The 19,062-nt window shown below is 49.9% G+C and overlaps 1 protein-coding gene across 3 annotated transcripts in view; it reads right to left on the bottom strand.

Annotated features, from left to right (window-relative positions):
* The window catches only part of HPSE2 (heparanase 2 (inactive)), a 105,207-nt gene extending 95,278 nt beyond the window's left edge, over positions 1–9,929 (bottom strand). Inside the window, exons 1-2 of one of the 3 annotated variants that reach the window (XM_059851742.1) lie at positions 9,499–9,929; positions 8,336–8,493 (exon numbers count right to left, since the gene is read on the bottom strand). In XM_059851742.1, the coding sequence (XP_059707725.1) occupies positions 8,336–8,493; positions 9,499–9,758 (418 nt within the window). In that variant the 5' untranslated portion in view covers positions 9,759–9,929. The remainder of the gene's footprint in view (positions 1–8,335; positions 8,494–9,498) is intronic. The other 2 variants (XM_059851744.1, XM_059851741.1) reach the window with 2 other exon arrangements.
* Positions 9,930–19,062: the final 9,133 nt, after the last annotated feature.

Below are 19,062 nucleotides of genomic sequence, written 5' to 3'. Positions count from 1 at the left end.
GCACCGACCGCGATCCCGGCCCCGGAGCGCCCGTCTCGGGCCGGCCTCGGGCCCCGCGCCGCTCACAGCCCGCCGGGAGCCCGCCGGGGCTCTCCCCTCGCCGGGCGGCGGGGCAGGGCCGCAGGACCCTGTTTGGCCGGGGCTGGTCCGTCCCGAGTGCCCGCACACATCCCTGGCCCGCCTCAGCATATCTCCTGCGATTTCCTGCGCACCGCCCGTGGAGGTCACCGAAACTACCAAGGAAATATTGAAAAACAAGTTAGAAACACCCTTCAGGAGCGGCACAATCGCAGCGATGCTCTTTCCCGGGCATCCCAGGACTAGCTGAGCTCCACCAGCCACCTTCTGTGAGTCACCTGCACCAAGGGGTTTCAGTAACCATTTCCCACAGGGCAGAGAAGTTCCAAGCTGAGACCTCGAGGATGGCACACACAGCACGCGGAGACAGCTCCCAGCCAGAGCCGGGTTTCCCTTGCAGAGTAAACTTCTCTAGCCGAGAAGTTACACACCGTCAGTGTGGCCTGTGTGCAGGTGACATTCCCATTTCTCATGCCACCATCCGCCCACAGGCAATTTCATTCCAGGAGCTGCTGGAGTCACGGAGCAGACACAGACTGCAGCTGAGCACCCGGAAGATGGGAGGAGGAAGGACAGGGCAGAGGGATGTGGTTATTGCCAGAGGGAGGTGTGACAGAAGGGTAAAGAGAAGTAACCCATCTTTCTTTGTCTGTGTGTGAAAGTGAGCACTCCCCACAGCGACCACTGCTCCAGCAAAAGCAAGAGTCACCACTGCCATGGCGCCAGAACAAGCTGAGTTTAGCCATCCTCCTCAGGGGACTGTTTGCTTCAGATTTCCAGACTTCAAAAGTGAATTCAAAAGGGAAAAAAACACCTCGATTTCATTCTAACAAAACCTGAACACTTTTTCTAGAAAATGGAACATTAGAAAATTATGTTAGTACCAAAATTAAATTGATGTTTAAAGAATGAGCAGGCAGAAGTCTTATGATCTTCACATTGTTCAAATTGTAAAATACCTACTTTTTAAATTAACAAATTTTAAAAGCTTTTAAAAACACGTTTGTCTGCTGGAATTATTACAAAATGCCCAGTGATTGCGAAATTGGGAACACAACTTTTTTTTAGAAAGACAGAAGATTTCTCAAGCCACAAACTGCATCCTCATTTTAATGGGCAAATTTTTGACACATTAGTATCATTGCTTTATTTTAGCTGGGGAAAATTCCCTAACAATGAGTTCCAGAAGTTATTTCCCACCCTATTAATAAAAAAAGGTCATATTTGTTCATTTTATATTAAATAATTCCACTGGATGCTCCCTATTTCTCGTGTCATGAAAACAAGGAAATAATCATTCCCAAATTGTCTTCTCTGTGTGACACCAAGCTCATAGCATTTGTCACAATCTCTGTCACTTTTTCCACGATGAAAAATCTCTACGACTCAAAGATATGACTTTGATCACTTCCATCATCCTACTCTTCATATATATATTCTTTACACTGATTAGTGTGTCAGCACCTAGTTTACTTATAGCATAAGAATGCTCCCCGTGATTGCTTCCAATTATTTTCTAATATCCCTATCATTAGATCCACTTTTTACTTATCTAAATGTATTCAGAGACCAATCCATAATAAATTCAGAATATTTTCCCTGAATGCCAACTGCTAATTTAGAATGGATAGTTGTACAAAAAGTCACATCTTTCCCTGTGCATGCAATTTTGCATGAATCACTTTTAATTCACACAAAGTAGATGTAGCATGGAAAGAAGTGTGAAACAAACAAAAATATGCAATTTTAAAATAGAATTTAGGATACTTATTATAAACAATTAAATACATTGCCACAGAAATCTTTTTATCTCACCAATACACAAGCAAATAGCCAACAAATCAAAAGTTAATTGTTTGATTGCACCATTTCCTGCAGTTATTAAAGCACTTTTCATGCATGATTATAGCAGAACAGTTTTTATTCTAAAAAGGAAAAGTGGAGATAAACAGGCAATCTTTGGAAGTATCTCCTGCTCAGGCTCCCTTGCCCTGTGTAACGTGATTTCTACAACCTGTTTTTTTTTTTTTTTTTTTTTTTTTTTGGGTTTTTTTTTTTAACTTTAATTTCTAAGGAAACAACTAAGCCCTGGGACTCCTTACAGAGGCAGAGCAGGTTGCATCTCCTTCCCTGCTGCTGTGCTGCCTGGGAACTTGGGAGCAGAAGGCTGCCCCAGAGCTCATGCTGAGGCACAGAGCAGCCCCAGGTCTGGCAAATCCCAGAAGTCTGAAGGACATCAGAGGATCTTCCCATCCTGGGGATTGAGCTCTTGCTACGCCTGAAATGCTACAGCCCTCTCTAAGGGGCTGTGTTTGGAACACTCAGAGGGTGAAAAAACAACTATTTCCTCTTCAAGCTCTGAAAGGACAGATGTCTAAACTGTTGAGGGACACAAAGCAGACAGAAAAGGGGCCCTGGGTGACCAGAAACAGAAGATGATTCCTTGAATAAAGGAAAATTCGTTTGTTTGGATTTACCAGGACAACAGGATGGTTCTCCATTCAGAAACATCTACTGCAGTTTTATGAGCTGGCAGAGCCAAAGGGACACTCTCAGACACATGGCAACAACATTCCCTTTCTCTGGCTCAGGTATCCTCATACTCCATGATCACCCTCATAATCCTAAATCACTAAATTTGCAGTAAAGCTGTTGCTTTTTTTTTTTTTACTTGAAATAATTTTCTGCTGGCTCAGCAGAAGATCAGAAATGTGCCAGAGCCAGCACAAGGGAAGTAGCAGAACAGTGCACAGATCATAAGGAAAGCATGGGGACCAGCCCTTCTGACGGCAAAGAAACATGAGGTGAGATTTCCTGCCTTCAGGACATAGATTTGAAGGATTTAATCTGACCAAGACTGAGACTGCTGCAGTCCCATCTGCCTTCAGTGCAGGCTTTCCTTTGCCAGCACTGTCCTCTACACCTCTGCCTGCTCACATGGCATTGATCAATTTGGCAGCTGAGCAAGCTGAAGTGCAAACACATCTCCATCATCAAGTTCTGGTCAGCTGAGATCCCTGAACTAATCCACCACACAAACTCAGGCTCCAGGCATGGAAGAGGAGAGGAATATGCCAGAAGGGGCAGGACAGTGGGAACAGCAGCCCTAGCTGGGGCCAGCTCCAGCCCCTGTGCAAGCACATAAACAAAATCTCAGGTCATTTAACATATCCTCAGGTCATTATTATCTTCCTTTCCACTCAGGCATGTTCTAACAGCATGGCATCCTAAAAGACTTGTGCAGTATGGACTGAGCAAGGGTGAAAATATGTTTCCATAGCCAGAGGAATTCTGAGGCTTAGATGCAGTGTTGGATACCTGAGGATGCCTGAAGGAATGGATGCAACACTGAAAGAATACACAGAATGCCAGCCTTACACAGCATGATGTGAAAATTCCCACACTATACTGCCAAATCCCCTGACTAGTATGGAAGGCTTAAGAAACACGTCTTTGTAATTTTCTTTGTTGTAATTGGACATTTTTGCAAATGTATCCCCTAAAAAAAAAAAAAAAAGTGATAAAATAGAAGGAAGCAACTTACCAGCAATTAAAAGAGTATTTTTGAAATGTGTTGTCCATACACACTTCAGCTCAGAAACTTCTTTGATGCACTACCTATGGCATGCAAATGTAGTCCCATTCCCCTCTCCCTCCCGTGGCCCACAAAAGGACACACAAAGTGTCCTTTGGTCTCTTCTCAGCCATGGAAAGGCTACAAAAGTCTGCAAAAGGCTGGGGAGCAGGAGTGAGAAGCTGCGCACTTGGGCCAACACATCTTTGAGAACTCCAGCTGTGAGTAACTCCTCATTTTCAGCTGGACTCTTCCTTGACAGCACATTTGCCCAGGGGGAAGCTATAGCAATGTCTGTGCCACCCAGGTTGTCCAAAGCTGGCTCTGGGTGAGAGGCAGTTGGGGATCACCCTGCAGATGAGGAGGCTCCACATTAACCCACTAAAATCATACCGGAGCACCAGCAAGGAGCTTCCAAAATGGGCTCTGGGTTCAGGCACTGAGACAGCACCTGCAGCACCTGTTGCTGAAACAAGACCAGAACTCTACATACACATAACACTCCAACACCAGGCTCCAGGACAGCAGGCAAGTCAGGTTTTAACAAACTCAGCTTCAGGAGAGGTTTTGTACTGACAACGACCCATGCCTTTGCTCCAAAGGGGAGCTGCTCAAGCCTGTTTTCCTAGAGACCAGTGTTTCCTGTTGTCCCGTTCCTCAGAGTCAACTGGTCCCTGGCACATGTGAGGCAGTTGAAAGGACAGGCTGAACAGATTGCTTGTTAGGAAACCCAACAGCAAAAGGAGAAGAAGGCCTACTACATAGACTGAGCATGAAACCTTACATCTTGGTACCTGCCCTGGAATCAGACATGTGCATGTGCAAACACATCTCCAGATAACAAAACATAACGCTGAGCACAGCTGGGGAAGAAAAACGAGCCCAGCAGGGCACATACAGAGAAACACCATTTAAGGGAGGGAAAAGTTTCTCAGGCTAAAAATGTTACACCTCTTGATCATAAAACGTCAAAAAGTCTCTGGCACAGCCCCACCTCCTGGTGCCACAGAGCCTGACATACATCAAAAGCTGGGTTTCTGTTTCTAACAAACCCCAGGCTGGCCAATGCCTTATCCAAGTAGGGTGGGCTCCAGGACTGACCATCCAAAGTCAGGGATGCATGGGATGGAAGCCACCAGGTGTGCAACATAGTTGGGGTGTTAATATAGCACATTAGATGACCTAATGTTTAGCAAAGTCCAGGAGGTACCTAGAGCCTGCCACCATAACAGAGACTGTACACCCTGTGGCTCACCAAGAGCATCTACCATAGGCATTCACTTTTAGGAGCTGCCCTGTCAGGTACTGACAAATCTGCCAGCAAGTGATGAAATTGATGTGCCAGTTTTATACACTGTGCTGCAGCAAACTGCCAGATGCACCCTCTTCATGGGCATCCCAGGCAGCAACCACAGAGCATGCACCACTTTGCTACCTTTGCTGCCCAAACATGGCCAGTTTAGACTGGAGTGAGACTGTTCACACATAAAAAGGAAAGATATCATACACCCCTGGTAACACACAATACTTCCAGGTCTGTGTTTCCAGGAATAATTTGAACAAGAAATGAGTTACCCTAAAGGAGACGCCTTATTTCAGAAAAACAAAGTACATTTTAGATACAAGATGAATGCAACTACTACTACCCTCAGAGAGTACTCACACTCTCTGTGAAAGAAAGAAGTGGGGGGAAAATGGGTTGGTGAACCCAAAGGCAGGCCAAGGTAAAGGCAATTTCCAGGTGGAAAGTGTGCATAGTTGGGACCATTTGAAAGGGAATCAAATACAATTTTAAGTGCAGGGGAAGAGTAAGATGAATCCCTGAGGAGGTCTGATAGTCAGGAAGGCAGAGCACCACAGAGACAGAAAAAAACATGGAAGGGAACAGTGAGGAATACCTGGTCTGAAGAGCACCAGGGTGGCAGAAGAGGTTTACAGGATGAAGATCCCTGTCCAGAGATTCATTCCAACTCTAGCAAGCATGGTCACAGGCTCCATGAGGGATGATATAAAGCAGTCCTGTTGCTCCCTCCCATCTGAATGCCTGAGAGGGCCACACCAGTGTGGGCTGTGAGTGCACAGTGGGGTGCAGCTGCCTGGGATGTGAACACCACTCACAGTCACTCACTTGTAACTGCAGTTCTCTGAGCAATCTTGCACACATGCCCTTCACCTCTCAGTCCTGCACTCGGTGAGCTGCTGCAGCCTAGAGGGACATAAGAAGTGCCCTTCTCTCCCCCTCTGAACACAAGGCATGGGAGCACCCGTGGGGGCTGCAAAGAGAGCCCAGACCCTGTGGGCACAGGCCAGGAGTCTGTGTGCACCCACAGGCAGTAGTGGCAAAAAGACAAACACTCAAAGCAGAAAAAACCAGTCACTTATCACATCCCTAAAAATCACTAGGGTGCTGCATAAGACTGTAAAATTCACTGATTTCTCTGTTAAATGTTTTCTGACTTTTTTAACTAATCAAGCCCCCCAACATCTTCTCCACTCCCATGCCATTAGAAGAAATTTCAGAAAATAGGTACTGGACATATAAAAGCCCATGGACATGGAACACTACTTCAACCACCCCAGACAGCTTGGGGAGAAAAAAGGGTACCTAGCAGGATGCTTGTTAGCTTCCCCCATGCTCAGGTGCTGATTGCCATCAGTTCTCTGTACTGTCTGTTGAAGCTGTAAGTCCTCAGCAGCAAGAGCAAACTGCATGTTCTGATTCAAAGCAGGTCCTGGGTGAGCCATAGATGAGGGAACAAAAATGGAGCCAGCGCTCCAAATGGAGAAGGAGGCTTCTCATACCCGGGATAGCAGGGCAAAGAGCTGGGGTGGCATCAGGATTTCATTTTGGAGAACTGGATCCCTCTAGTGAAGTACTTAGTGCAGCCTCAGCACAAAAGGATGTGAGCTACTAGCAACTCTAGCCCTTATCCAAATAGGGTGAAACTCCCTGACCCTGGAGTTTGCACACAGATCTTAACAAATACGAGAGCTTTGCTTCCAGGCAGGAAATCCCTTTTACCACACCTTTCTGATTTACACCAATGCTTGATACACACCACATGCGTCCTCCCCTTCCTTCACCCACATTCACAATGGTCCTGTTCCATATTTAAGTGATGAAAAGTTAAGACCTGTGGTTACAACTTCTATGAAAAGCTTCATTTTGAAGGCTGCTACATTTCAATTTTATTACCATGAGGAAAACTGAAAAAAAAAAAAAGCCAAAATATTTCAGTCCTTCCTTAACATGAAAGCTGTTGTGAAGACATTTAATAAGTAAGTGTAAGTTCTCTCCTGCAAGTTGTTGAAATATGGAAGGTGGGAAAATTTATTCTTACAAATGTTTTGTATGAGTCCACAATTTTATGCACGACACTTAATTTCTACTGTACAAGGTGTCTGTGGCAAGTTTGGTCAGCATTTTTTCCTGAAGTGCATATCAGCAGGCAAAGCTTACAACAAACCCTTCCACTGAGATTTGTTGCAAGAAGAAAAACAAGGAATAACATCGGGATTGCCCCAGCTAGGAGAGCAAGTGAAAGATGGAGCACAAAAACTTACCCACCTGCCTGCGTGTGGGAATAGAAGGACATTCATCTCAGAGATGTTACGTAGGGAAACAGCAGGAGTGAGAGCCATCAGAAAACTGGCAAATGCATCTGCTTTTTCCATTCAGGACTGCTGCTGACTAGATCTCTGCAAAATTTCCTCTGTTCCACAGACCTGCCCAGTGGGATCTGTCTGGCATTAATTGGCCTTCAAAATTACTTATGGAAAAATCTTAAGCTAATTTTTGTAAGTCGTTGAGTAAGAAAAAAAAAAAAGCCTGTTTCTTTAAAAAAAGAAACAAACTAAGCAAGAGAGAACAATCAATAAATTCTTGCATGTGGACATCGTATTTTGCTTCTTAATAGAAATGCCTTAGGACGGAGACATGGCCCTAAATTTTCTACTCAGTTTCTTTGTGTGAATTATGGGCGGCGAAAGGTGAAAGCCTTTTGTGTACTGAGGTCCGACGGGGAGAAGGGCAGATGGGGAAGAGGGAAAAAGCGGAAAGGCGGGGGCCAGGCAGTGACTTCGGAAAAAGCTCGGATGGCCGAGCAGTTCGGAGGGGGAGCAGCCCCCACCGGGCACCAGCACGCGGGGATCACCGAGCCCGGAGGGACAGCGGGGAGCCCAGGGGGCTGCGGCGGGCGCAAAAAGGCGCACAACGGCGAGATCCGTGGGGCAAGGCAGGGCTCCCGAGAGCCGCGGCAAAGAGAAGCGCGGGACGGGGCATCCCGGGGCTCCGATGCCTGGCCCCGCCCGGAGCCGCGGCAAAGCCTCCCCTGCGGCCGGCGCTGCCTGCCGGGGCTCGGAGGCAAAGAGAGACGGAGGACGCACCGGGGCGGGGGAATGTGAAAAGTCCCGCTCCCCAGTTCTGGTCTTTTGTTCCCGGGGGCCGACACCCGCCGAATCCACCGGCAATGGGGGGAGCGAGCTCCGCCGAGTTCCTCCACTCCCCTCTCTCGGGAAGAAAGGGTACGGGAATTCTCCCCTGCCCGGTGCCCGGCGGCAACGTGCCCGGGCGCGACACGGCCCCGCCGGGCGCGGGGAGAGCGGGGCAGGCGGAGCGGGACCGCCCGGCTCCCGCAGCCCCCCGCTGCAGCGCCCGCCCCCCGCCCCGGCCCCGGGGCTCACCGTCCTCGTAGTTCTTAAGGTAGTAGTCGGGGCCGGGCCCGCCGCGGCTCTTGGCCGGGTTCTTCACGTTGTGGAACTGCAAAAAGTCCGTCCTCTTGCCCGCGAAGCGCAGGAAGGCGGGGGCCAGGCCCCGCGCCAGGGTCACCAGCCGCCGGGAGCTGGGGAGAGGAGAGAGAGGGCTGAGGAAGCCGCGGGCCGGGCCCTCGCTTCTCCAATACCGCCAGCGACCGGGGACCACGGGGCTCGAGGACCCGCCGCTGCCCCGCCCGGGGCAGTGCGACGCGGTACCAGCGGCTGCGGGGCTCCGCGCGGGCCGAGCAGCGCGGCCCTGGAGCGGGAGCCGCCCCGCCCGCCGGTGGCGGCCCGGAGACCGGCGGGCCCGGCTCCCCCCCGTCCTGCCGGCGCCCTCCGGACAAGTGCAGCGGCGTCCAGGAGTCAGAGGCGCTCAGCGCCACGCGGGACCGTGCCGCGGGCCGAGCCGCCGGGGAGGGGAGGGCAGCGGGGAGGGGAGAAGAGCGGGCGCCGTCCCGGCTCCGCTTCTCTCGCGCCTTTTCGCATCCTCGCCCTGCTCCTTCCCCGGTTGCCGAAGTGACCCTCGGAGCGGGCGTGCGGAGGAGACCCGCTCTCCCTCCCCGACTTACCCAGCAGGGAGAAGGCTCTCTGGCCGTCTCAGCGCCTCCAGGCCGCGGCCGCTCCGCACCGCCGGTGGAACCCAGCGCAGCTGCAGCCCGGCTCTGCCCCCCGCGCAGGGCTGGAAGTCCGGGGAGCGGAGGGCTCAGAAGACCTGGCCGACACCCGCTCTCTGCCCGTTGGGACCCGGGGAAGGCTCGGCTCGGCTCGGCAGGCGGCCCCGTTCCTGCTGCTGTTTTTTGTTCCATTTTGATTTTTTTTTCCCCCTGTGCTGCCTCGGCCCCGTGTTGTGCTTTTTGCAAAGGAGCAGTTGCTGGAGCGAGGGGAGCACGACATTTTTGCAGTCATAACTGATAAGTCTCCGAAATGCTTTCTCCATTGCAAACATGTGCATCTTAATGGAAACCATGGCCTCGCTCCCTCCGTCACAACAAGCGCCGCCAGCAGCGCGGAGCCCGGCAGGGCTGGGCGGCGAGGCCGCCGGGGCGCCCGGCGGGCGGCGTGGGGAGGGCGCCGGGGGGCTCCTGCCTTACCTTAAGAAATCGAGCCAGCCATCATGAATGATGGAGGGGTCCAGCTGCAGGGAGAGGAAATTCTCACTGATTATCCTGACAGGGCTCTTGGTGTTGACATCAAGGAGAATGAGAGTTCTTCCCTTCACACCTGGAGGTTTCTCCACCGGCAGTGCTCTCCTGTCCCCAGCCTGGGAAGGCAGCGAGAAGGTGGCCATGAGGGCCAGCCCAGGTGCCATCAGGGCTAAGAGCCCTGGGGGGCAGGAGCTGGGACAGGGCATGCCGGAGAGCAGGAAACCCCTAATTAACTCGCTGTCTGCAGGGGCTCGCTGGTGGCTAATTGTCCTTATCTAAAGTGTGGGGCGCTCTGCCTTTTTTTGCAATGTTTTGGTGTTGGTGGAGGGGAACTCACGCCCCTGACCAGCCTTTCTCGCAGCCGGTGCCAAGACTTCTTGCAGCCAGCACCGCCCCTTTAAGAGATGCAGGCTCCAGACATTTTTAACTTTTTGAAGGTAAGGGGAGGCTCCTGGTTTAACCCCCTCGGCTCGGGGCCCGCTGCACTGCCGCAGCCCCGCCAGCCCCGAGCTTTCGCTTTGCGCGGGCTCCGGCGGACGTTTTCGGCTCCCGCACCACGCAAAACCGGGATAGAGTCGGGACACGGAGACACCGGAGAGCTCAGGACGAGGACCGGCGCGCGGGAGCCGGCCAGCACCGTTCGAGATGGTCGCCGGCTATAGGAACGACAGAGACGGTAAGGCAGCGAGGACAGCCCTGGTTGGGGAGGCGGGGTGGGGGGGGTGGTAATCACCCCGGAAAAAAAACCCCAAGCACTACCTGAAAGAAGAGTTAGCTCCAAACTGCGCCAGGATCCGCGACGCTGGGCGAGGCTCTCGGGGCTGAGCGCTGGAGGCTCCGCGGGACCCGACGGGTGCAGCGGGGCTGGGGGCCGCCAGCACCCCGGAGCCCGGGCGCGGCGCGCTCGGTGTGCCCTGCCCGAAGCACCGGGCCGGTCCTCGCCCGAAGGCCATCGGGCACTGCGGGCAACCGGGGCACGGGGAATCGAGCCGCCGGTCGCCTTTTCCCGCTTGCCTCCGAGCCCGTCGGTGTTCGATCAGTTGCAGGGAAAGGAGAGGGGCGGCAGCAGCAGTGCCTGGTGTGGAAATGTCCGCATGGGGGGCGGAAAGGATACCACGGTTTGATTGCACCGACGAGGACCCCCGTGCTGGGGCCGTCGCTGTCTCCAGGACAGACCGGGGCAGGACGAACCGGGCACGGCGCACTGCAGAAGTGCAGGCGGCTGCGGTTGCCAGCTCTGGGAGCAAGGTCGTGGCACCGTGGCAGGGATCGGTGGCGGCTGCCGACAATCCCGGGAGCCTCAAGGAATGTCCATCCGAGTCGGACAATCTCTCCGTCAGCAGCCGCTTCCCGGGCAAGCCCCGAACCCCCACAAGCAGCCGGCTGCCTCCGGGACACGTAACGCGCCCGTCCCTGGGCTCTCGGCCGCCGTGGCCCGACCCGGTTTCCGCGTCGCCCAGGCCATGCGGGACGCAGGGCTGCGGTGCCGCTGCCGGCCCGGCGACGGAGGGCGGACGGCGGGAGGGCTGAGCTGGGCCAGGTGCGGTCCGTCGGGGCCCCGCAGCCCCGGGGATGGGGCGGCCGCAGCACCATCTGCTGGTGAGGGGCCCGGCGCGGCGGGGGAGCCGGCACCCACCTGCGGACCCCCTCCGCGCCGCGGTCGGGAGGTGCCGGGGCTGCGGGCATCGAGGCATAAATCTCGCCGCAAGCGTGGCCGAGCACCGGGGACCCGCCAGCCGCCCTAGGGGAAGCCGGCGGGGCGGGTACGAGCGGCCCGGGCAGCCGGATCAGGGGCACTCCGAGCGCACGGGCAGCCCGCTGTCCCGGCAGGGCTGCCCGGCCCTGGGAACCCTCTCCAGCTTCTCCCGGTGTCCGTGCGGAGCTACTTGCGCCCCCCGACCGCCCCGAGTCAGGGCCCGAGGGGCGGCGGGAGAGCCGGCGGCCAGTCCCGGAGCTCGGTGCGCTCGGCGGAGCCCCGCAGAGGGGGGAAGCACTCGGCCTCGGCCCCGTGAAGCCCGCGGACAGCGCTGTCTCCGGAGGAAATCTCCACTCCCCCTGTCTCTCTGCCCTTGAAACTCCTCAAGACAAGAGGGGCAGCCACTCCTGCCAGTCCCGGCTCACTCGGGCAGGGGCTGCGGCGGTACGGAGCCGCTGTGGTAACGCGTGGGGAAGGATGAAAGATACCTCTGGCTCTGCTGGGGGTGAGCAGGGAACACACGAACTAGGATCTGCCGTGAAACCATCCCGCCAAAACGGAGACGGGAGCAGGGCTCAAGCCGCGCCTGGGAAGAAGCTGCCGAGCGCAGCGCAGCTCAGGCTGACCCAGAGCAGCAAAAGGGTGCCCGGGGCAGCGGGCTCTGAGCGCCGGAATAAGTAAGACGATCCGGGGAAAAGAGCTGTGCAATTTCAGCAGTGCAAAGCCCTGGCATCCCGGCACAGGAAGAAGGCAATTTAAGCCTGGAAATTTGTGTTCGGCTGCAAACACTTCTGCCGAGGTTTGCAATAGCTTTTAAAACTGACCCAGGACCTCAAGCTCATGCTTGAGAAGCTGCGCGGTTTTTTGGGTCATCTCCAAATGAGGAACACGAGTTTCAAAATTATCTCGTTATTTTTAAATATTTTTTCTATCCTTTCAGAAGATGGGATCAAGGCTTCAGGGGTATTTGTTGTGATATTTGTCTGTGGTATTTGCAGGCCGAAATTTTGCATCGTGTCTCCTTCTAAGGATGGTTCTATTTTCAAACGAAATTCCAGAGTGTTCTGTAGTAAAAAGGGTAAAAAACCCACTAACAAAAGCTATACAAATTATCTACTTTAACCTCCTTTTTATATTTTTTTTCCTTTCAAACACATTGCTTCGAAAGAGAAATGTGTTTATTCTGAAAAGTTCCCCACAATTAGTCTTTGCTTTGAACGCAAACTCCGGATGCACTGGTCACTTATCTGCGGAGATATCACCAACAACATTAAACAGCAGGGAAAGAGGCAAAAAACCTCCCAAATGCCGGAGTCACCTTCCAGATTCTGGGAAGACGACGTTAAAGGAAAGATTCATATACCTGTCTGAGCTTTCCAAACCAACAGCGGGAGCTTGCCCCAGTCCTGTGCCCTCGGAAATGCAATTGCACCCCACTTTGCATCTGACCCCAGCAGCTGCAAGTTAAATCTAAAAATACAGTGGTTTGGGCTTTTTTGTTTGTTGGCCTGTTTTTCAATAAATTGTAGGCTTGTTGGAGAAAACATTTAAACGCTAAAAATCCTTTGGTTGTCTGCGAGCGCCGGGGCAGCAGCGGAGGTGCGGGGAGCCCCCAGAGCCGCGAGTCCCGGGAGCCGCCGCCGCCGCCCGGCGCAGCTCGGGGACGGCCCTGGAATCCAAAAAGAGGGGCCAGGGCCACCTCCTCCCCAGGCAGGCACACCAGATAGGAGCTATCTCAATTTACACCAGCTGCGACCTTGGCTCGCCGTCCGCAGGGGCGGCGAAGCGATGATCCTTTCTTATATTACGATAATTACTTTAGAAAGCCTGACTCACATAAAAAGTATCTATAAAGATTTACTTCGCGGTTTTGTCAATTTCGAAATAGGTTTCTCCGTTTTCCATCTACTCTAAACTTGCTGGTTTTAATCTCCGAAACAGTCATTGGAAAAGAAAACTGGGGGAGGAGAAGCATTTCTATAAAGAGCTTAACCAAAGCACATTAAATATTTTCCCAACATCACCAAATAAACAACAATTCTCCAGCTCCCTATAAACTATTTAAAGCATGTCATATCATCTCTTCTGCTCTTGCCAATGTACTTTTCTTTTAATTTACAAGCTGATTAGAGCAGGGGCCTGTCTTTTTGTATATATTTGCAAAATATTTGGCACCCTTTCAGTCAGTTGCAGTTCACAAACACTTAAAACTGCATTTAACTTCATTATTATAGGTAGTCACTTCGATTTTTCCTCTCTTTTGTAGAGCTACTGCCTGTGAAAGTGCTTCTTGTAAATGGTCTGAGCAGTTATTGAAGGTTTTCAGCAGAGGGAACCTCTTCAGATGGAAAAAAAAAAAAAAAAAGAAAAAAGGAAAAAAGAAAAAGCACAACGGAAATCTAAACTCAGATCTCAGGCAATACAAATTGGCCCAAAAGAAAATGGGGGAAATCTCCTTAGGAGGAACATTTTTAGTTCACTAAAGAATAAACTTTGCTCATAAATGATGAAAGTTATTATCATCAGAGGATGTCCTGTACCAAACAAACCTCCATTAGGCTGGGAAGGATAAAACAGGCTAGACAGCCCTTAAAAAAAAAAAAATCATCATGTCTTTGATTCCCAAGATATCAACCATGTCTGTTTCTTTAGTGCTGTCAAGTAAATCTGAGTTATGGATGCTCTAAAAGAAGCCAGCAAGGAGAAAATTCAGCAAGTGAAAATTAAGAGTGTTATCCATACTTCACAAAAATACTTTCTTTTCAAGCTCTTAAGCTTCTGCCCTGTAGTGTGGTATGACAATTTCTTAGAAGAGCAAGACCAGTGAATGTGGTAAAGCTGTGATCATCAGAGCATGCAATTGCATGACAGATTCTTTTTACTGAGCTTTTTGCTCTTTCTGCAATGCAGTGTCCATCATTTTCACCACAAGAGCTTTAACGTCTGGAATGCAACCTCCTAAACCTGCCAGTGCCTCAAGGTGGGTGTCACAGCCTGAACTCCACTGCTGAAACCATTTTCTAGCCTGTTTATGTGTCACGTCTAACCTGATCAAACAGACAGAGGACAGTTGCTTGATTTAATACAGCATCCACATATTGCTCTTAAACGTAGGTGATCTGGGAAGTTGTGTAAAAAGCAAATACCTCTGTCTGAGCTAGAAGGACTGGCTGGTTAGGGAGCTCAGGCACAGCAGGAGGAAAGCAAGCCTACTGAGAGAGCTTCCTCCCTCCATACATGCCAAAGGCAAGGCATCCATCAAAGCCAAGGCCTGGTCAGGAAAAGCACACTTGGCAATGTTGTCTTTGCATTTTTGCCAGTGTGAAAGAGCACAAACTGGTATTTCCAAATCTAGCCATAGGAAAATAGAGGACGTTTCTTTGAGAGTCATTCTGTACTCACTAGCTGCAAAATGAAGAAAGCTGTAAAAAAAAAGGTGGGGGGGGGGGAACAGGGCAAAAAGCACTGGTGCCATAAAAGTTGTGAAGTTGAGTGTGGGCTCTCTCTGGGTGGAACACCACAGAATGAAACTGGGAGGATGAAACAGAGTTTTAGGCAGCTATCAATAAATAATATTTTTTTTAGGGGTTTTTTTTCAGTTTTGTAACTTAATTTCCAGTTCTGTGAGAAGTTAGATACCATGTACTCTGAATAAACAACATCTATTGTTTCCCTTATCTGCCTTATTGTTTTACTTTATCTGACTTCTGATGCATGGTCTCAAAAATCCTCTTACCAGCCCAGGGTACCCTGGTCTCTCAGATTTGTCCATAGAGAGAACTTGTGAAATCCCAAACTGTTGAAGTCCCAACAGGACTTCTGAAGTCCTTGAAAGACTGAGATGCACAATTTCCATAAAGCTGTAGGAATTGCTCCGGAGTTCAAACCAGGTGCCTTCTCAGCACACAGAAATCCCCTTTGCCCAGTGCCTCTTCTGCAAGCAGAAGAAAAGCCACATAATGACTGAGAACATTTCAGAGTACAACAATGCCCTTGGACAGAGAATGCTCTTTGGCTCCATTAACTTCTCTGTACTCATCAATGACCAGGTCTGATTTCACTTTTGTCTTTCATATCTTGAGAAGCAGCAAGTACAGCAGCAATTTGTCACAGTCAAAGAGATACAGAGTGAGAACACAACAGTGAGACTGGAGCTCTGCAGTGCCCTGAAGACCACAACAGCCTTGGAAAACTTTTTCTTCAGATTGAGCCCAGCCCTGAGCAGCAGGGAAATGTGTAGAATTATTCCTGTTTCACATCATCACGTGAAAAAGAAAGAGAAGTGAATATGCCAATTTTACAAGCCTGAGAATGAATGCAAACGAGTATTTGTCCCACCATCTGGGGGAGATGATAGAGGTGAAGGAAGAGGGAATATGAGGGGGATGGTAAAAGTTGACAGAGACCTTCTATTTTTCTGGAGGGATGCTTTACATTCCAGCAGCAAAAATGGAGGAAGCGGACATGAGAATTAGATCAGAGAGGGGAAGTAAGAAGATGGATGAAGTGCAAGACTGGAGGAGCAAACGAGTCAATTATGAAAAAGAGGAAGGAACTGTGTGCAGAAATCAACGAGGAGTTGGAGCTCAGGGGAAGGAACAGCAGCCAAAATGCTCTCAAATCAGAGAAGCTGCTGGGGTGAGAGAGACAGAAAAGAATTGGAATATTTCAGGTAATGATAAAATTGTAAACCCCTGTCTGCTGTATTTATTTGCATAGGGCAAATAAGCTCTCTGTCACCAGCTCTATCCAGACATCTGAGCATGGCCCTGCTACAGACAAAGACAGGACAAATCAGCTATGTCAAAGCTGTAAACTGTTGGTGTGCATTAGAGAAATCAGAATCAACACATGAAACTCAAGACTAGAGAGTAAGAGGAGAAAACTATGGGTCATGCCTGAAAAACAGACAAATGGATGAAGTAGAAAGAAAGTTAAATGCCTATAAGGAACCACAAAATTAGGAAGCTCAGAAGAGAGCACCAGTGAATGAGGGGGAAAGGCCAGCAGTACATCAGTGACCTGTACTCATGGAGGGAGGAGTCTCAGGCTGATGCCAGATGGACTTTATAATACTCTGCTTCCATTGCCCAGAAAAAGCAACATTCTTTCTGCATAAATTCCAGAGCCCTTATAAGAACTCATCCTCACCTCAGCATTGCCTAAAGGCTGGCATGTCAGCAGAAGTGAGGGGTGAGGTGCAGAGCCCCTAACCCAGGCACAGAACCGTATTGACCTGTAGGGAAGGTGCATTTATTCATAGCACAGACATCTTTGTCCTTTCTACCACGGGCAGCGGGGTACTGCCTTGTATCTTCTCCCTCCACGGTTCCCCTTCTGTTGGTCCTTTAGAACAGCAACAGTTGAGAAAGCTAAAAATAAAGCTGTATAAGCAATATAATAAGCATGCAATTGCATGTCTACTTTCTTTGAAAAAATGATGCTTTATTTCCTGTTCAATGGAAAATACAGTTTGATGTTACAACTATTAGGTTTTGACTGAATGCAGAAATTTGACTGAAACAATGACATTTCCCCCTGTATTTACTATTACCATATGTCACTGATTATATATTTAAGTTGCAAAGATGAATTAAATTTCATGGCTTCCTCAAGCTAGATTCTCTTGGAATGGACTGTCTTTTGTTACTAACCAAAATGCTTGGAAAACAGTTTAAATCAAAACAGCAGACTTTTGGTATCATTTCAGGAGAAAACTGGTTATCACAAACCAAGTGCTTAACACATCATCATCCAGAAGGCTGGGTGAAGCCTGGCAAAGCTGCAGCCATCATGGCCAGGATAGAGAAAGAGGGTTAATTGAACACCACAGACTTAGAGATGGAAAAAGGAGAGGGAAAAAAAAGACACTGTTTGAAGCTGTCTTGCCTGGGGTCTTATTCCTTCTGCTTCTGAAGTTATCATATATCCCACATCACAGTGCTTATTTCACTTACTTAGGCAAAGTATCTTCTCTAAGCTGGCTACAGAGCATTAGTGACAATCAGATTGCACATATGTTTCAGGAGAAGCCAGCCTTGTCCTTGCTAGATTTCCTCCCCTTTCTGGGGAGAAAAAAAAAAGTTCTGTTTTTTTTTTTTTTTTTTTTTTTTACTCCTTCTGTTTCCCATCATGATTTGGATTGCTAACATTTCTATCCCCACTAGGAGTCCCTGGTGGCTCCTGGCCCTTTTCTAAAGGACCAGCGGACAGCAGAGCCCCTGGGCTCCCATCAACCAGGAAGGAAGTGAATTGCAATGCACAGCCTCCCAGACTCCGATTTCAGACCTTAAGGTGATGTAAAATGACTTTAGGAAACTCCCCATGTCCATGCTTCCCACTTCCTCCAGGTCCTGTCTGAACAGCCAGAGCTGGAAGAGGACAGCAGTGACTAGAGAAGTCACCAGGGGCAGGTTTGTGGATATTGCAGGCTGTGACACAAGAGGGATCTCAGTGGTGGCAGACACAGTGTAAAGCAGAACCTGAACAGTGCTCATGAGTGGGAATCAGGTTGTCATTCCTAGCTGAAGAGTTTGGGAAAAACAGGTAAAAGAAGTAGGATTCAGCATAAGAAGGACAGCTATGCTGTGCCTGCTGAAGGACTCAGCAGGCAGGATACAGCCAAGACAGGCCTCAGTGAGAACATTGCAAATTCATGTCATACTCTGCCAAAGACTCGATCAATTGAGCATGTGCTAAAGCTGAGTTTGTTTTGTCTTATTTGGAGCTTTGGAAGATATTTCCTATCTTGACTCATTGAACACACTCCAACCACACACCTGCAACTTCTGGAGTGCATCCTCTCAGCAAGAGGCTGGCTAGCACGTCGTCACTTATGCAGGGCAAATCCTACTGAAAGCACATCTGACCACAGCTTTCACACCAGTTTACTTTTACATGTAGCACATGTAAGCTAACATCTGGCAAGAACACAACTATGTCCTGATAGAGATGCAGCTCATAGCAACAGATGGTGTTTGATACTGCAGGACCAGAGAGGCTCTACCTTAAACTGAGCATTATTTCCCTTTTGAGTTTTTGCACCCTCTGGCCACATCTTTTTCTGGGTGGAGCTACTGCCACTATGGCTTTGCAGTCCCCTCAAGACCAAACACACTCTCAGCCTGCAGGTCACTGCCTAGTCCTAACATCCAGGTGATTTTGCTCCCATTGAGGCATGTCAGTGCACCCATTATATTGTACATCAGTATAACATGAAGTTAGCAATGCCCTGAACCAGACAGTGCCTCCAGTGCAGGAGGAAACTTTCTCTCCAAGCACACAGTAGCTCTGCCTGAAGGCACGCAAGCAGCACCGGTAGTTAGCAATCTAACAAGCAACATCTGCTGCCTATTTGGGGGCAAAGGATGGAAAAGCCAGTAAAGAGTAGCCTACAGATCCAGCTCCTCGAGACTGAGATTTTCATACTAAAGGGAAAAGTGTTGGGAAGAGAAAATCCAGCATCAAAACGAACGTTGCGGTGGCTCTGGAAGATACAAGATGGGACCAGCCGCCTCTGCAGCTTTACACAGTTACTGTCCGCGATTTTTTTTTTTTTTTTTTTGCCCAGATCTTTATTTTGCCAGTTAAACTGCGGCGAGAGATTGCCACCTTGTGGTTCCTTCTCCTGCAGTGCCATGTTTTTCTTCCCACATGTTCCAGTCTAGACCAGTGATTTCCAAACTGCTGCACAGAGATTTCTAGTGACAAGGGTAGTGTGGACAAGAATACCTTCCAAATACTTAATTAACTAAAAAAAAGCACATCTCTAATTAACAGTCTTCAGTTCCTATACTGAGAAGCTTATCACTAGA

This window comes from Haemorhous mexicanus, chromosome 7 (assembly GCF_027477595.1).
Source record: "Haemorhous mexicanus isolate bHaeMex1 chromosome 7, bHaeMex1.pri, whole genome shotgun sequence".
Taxonomy (NCBI): Eukaryota; Metazoa; Chordata; class Aves; order Passeriformes; family Fringillidae; genus Haemorhous; species Haemorhous mexicanus.
Note: the sequence above shows the minus strand (reverse complement) of the source record. Positions and strands in the feature narration are given on the sequence as shown.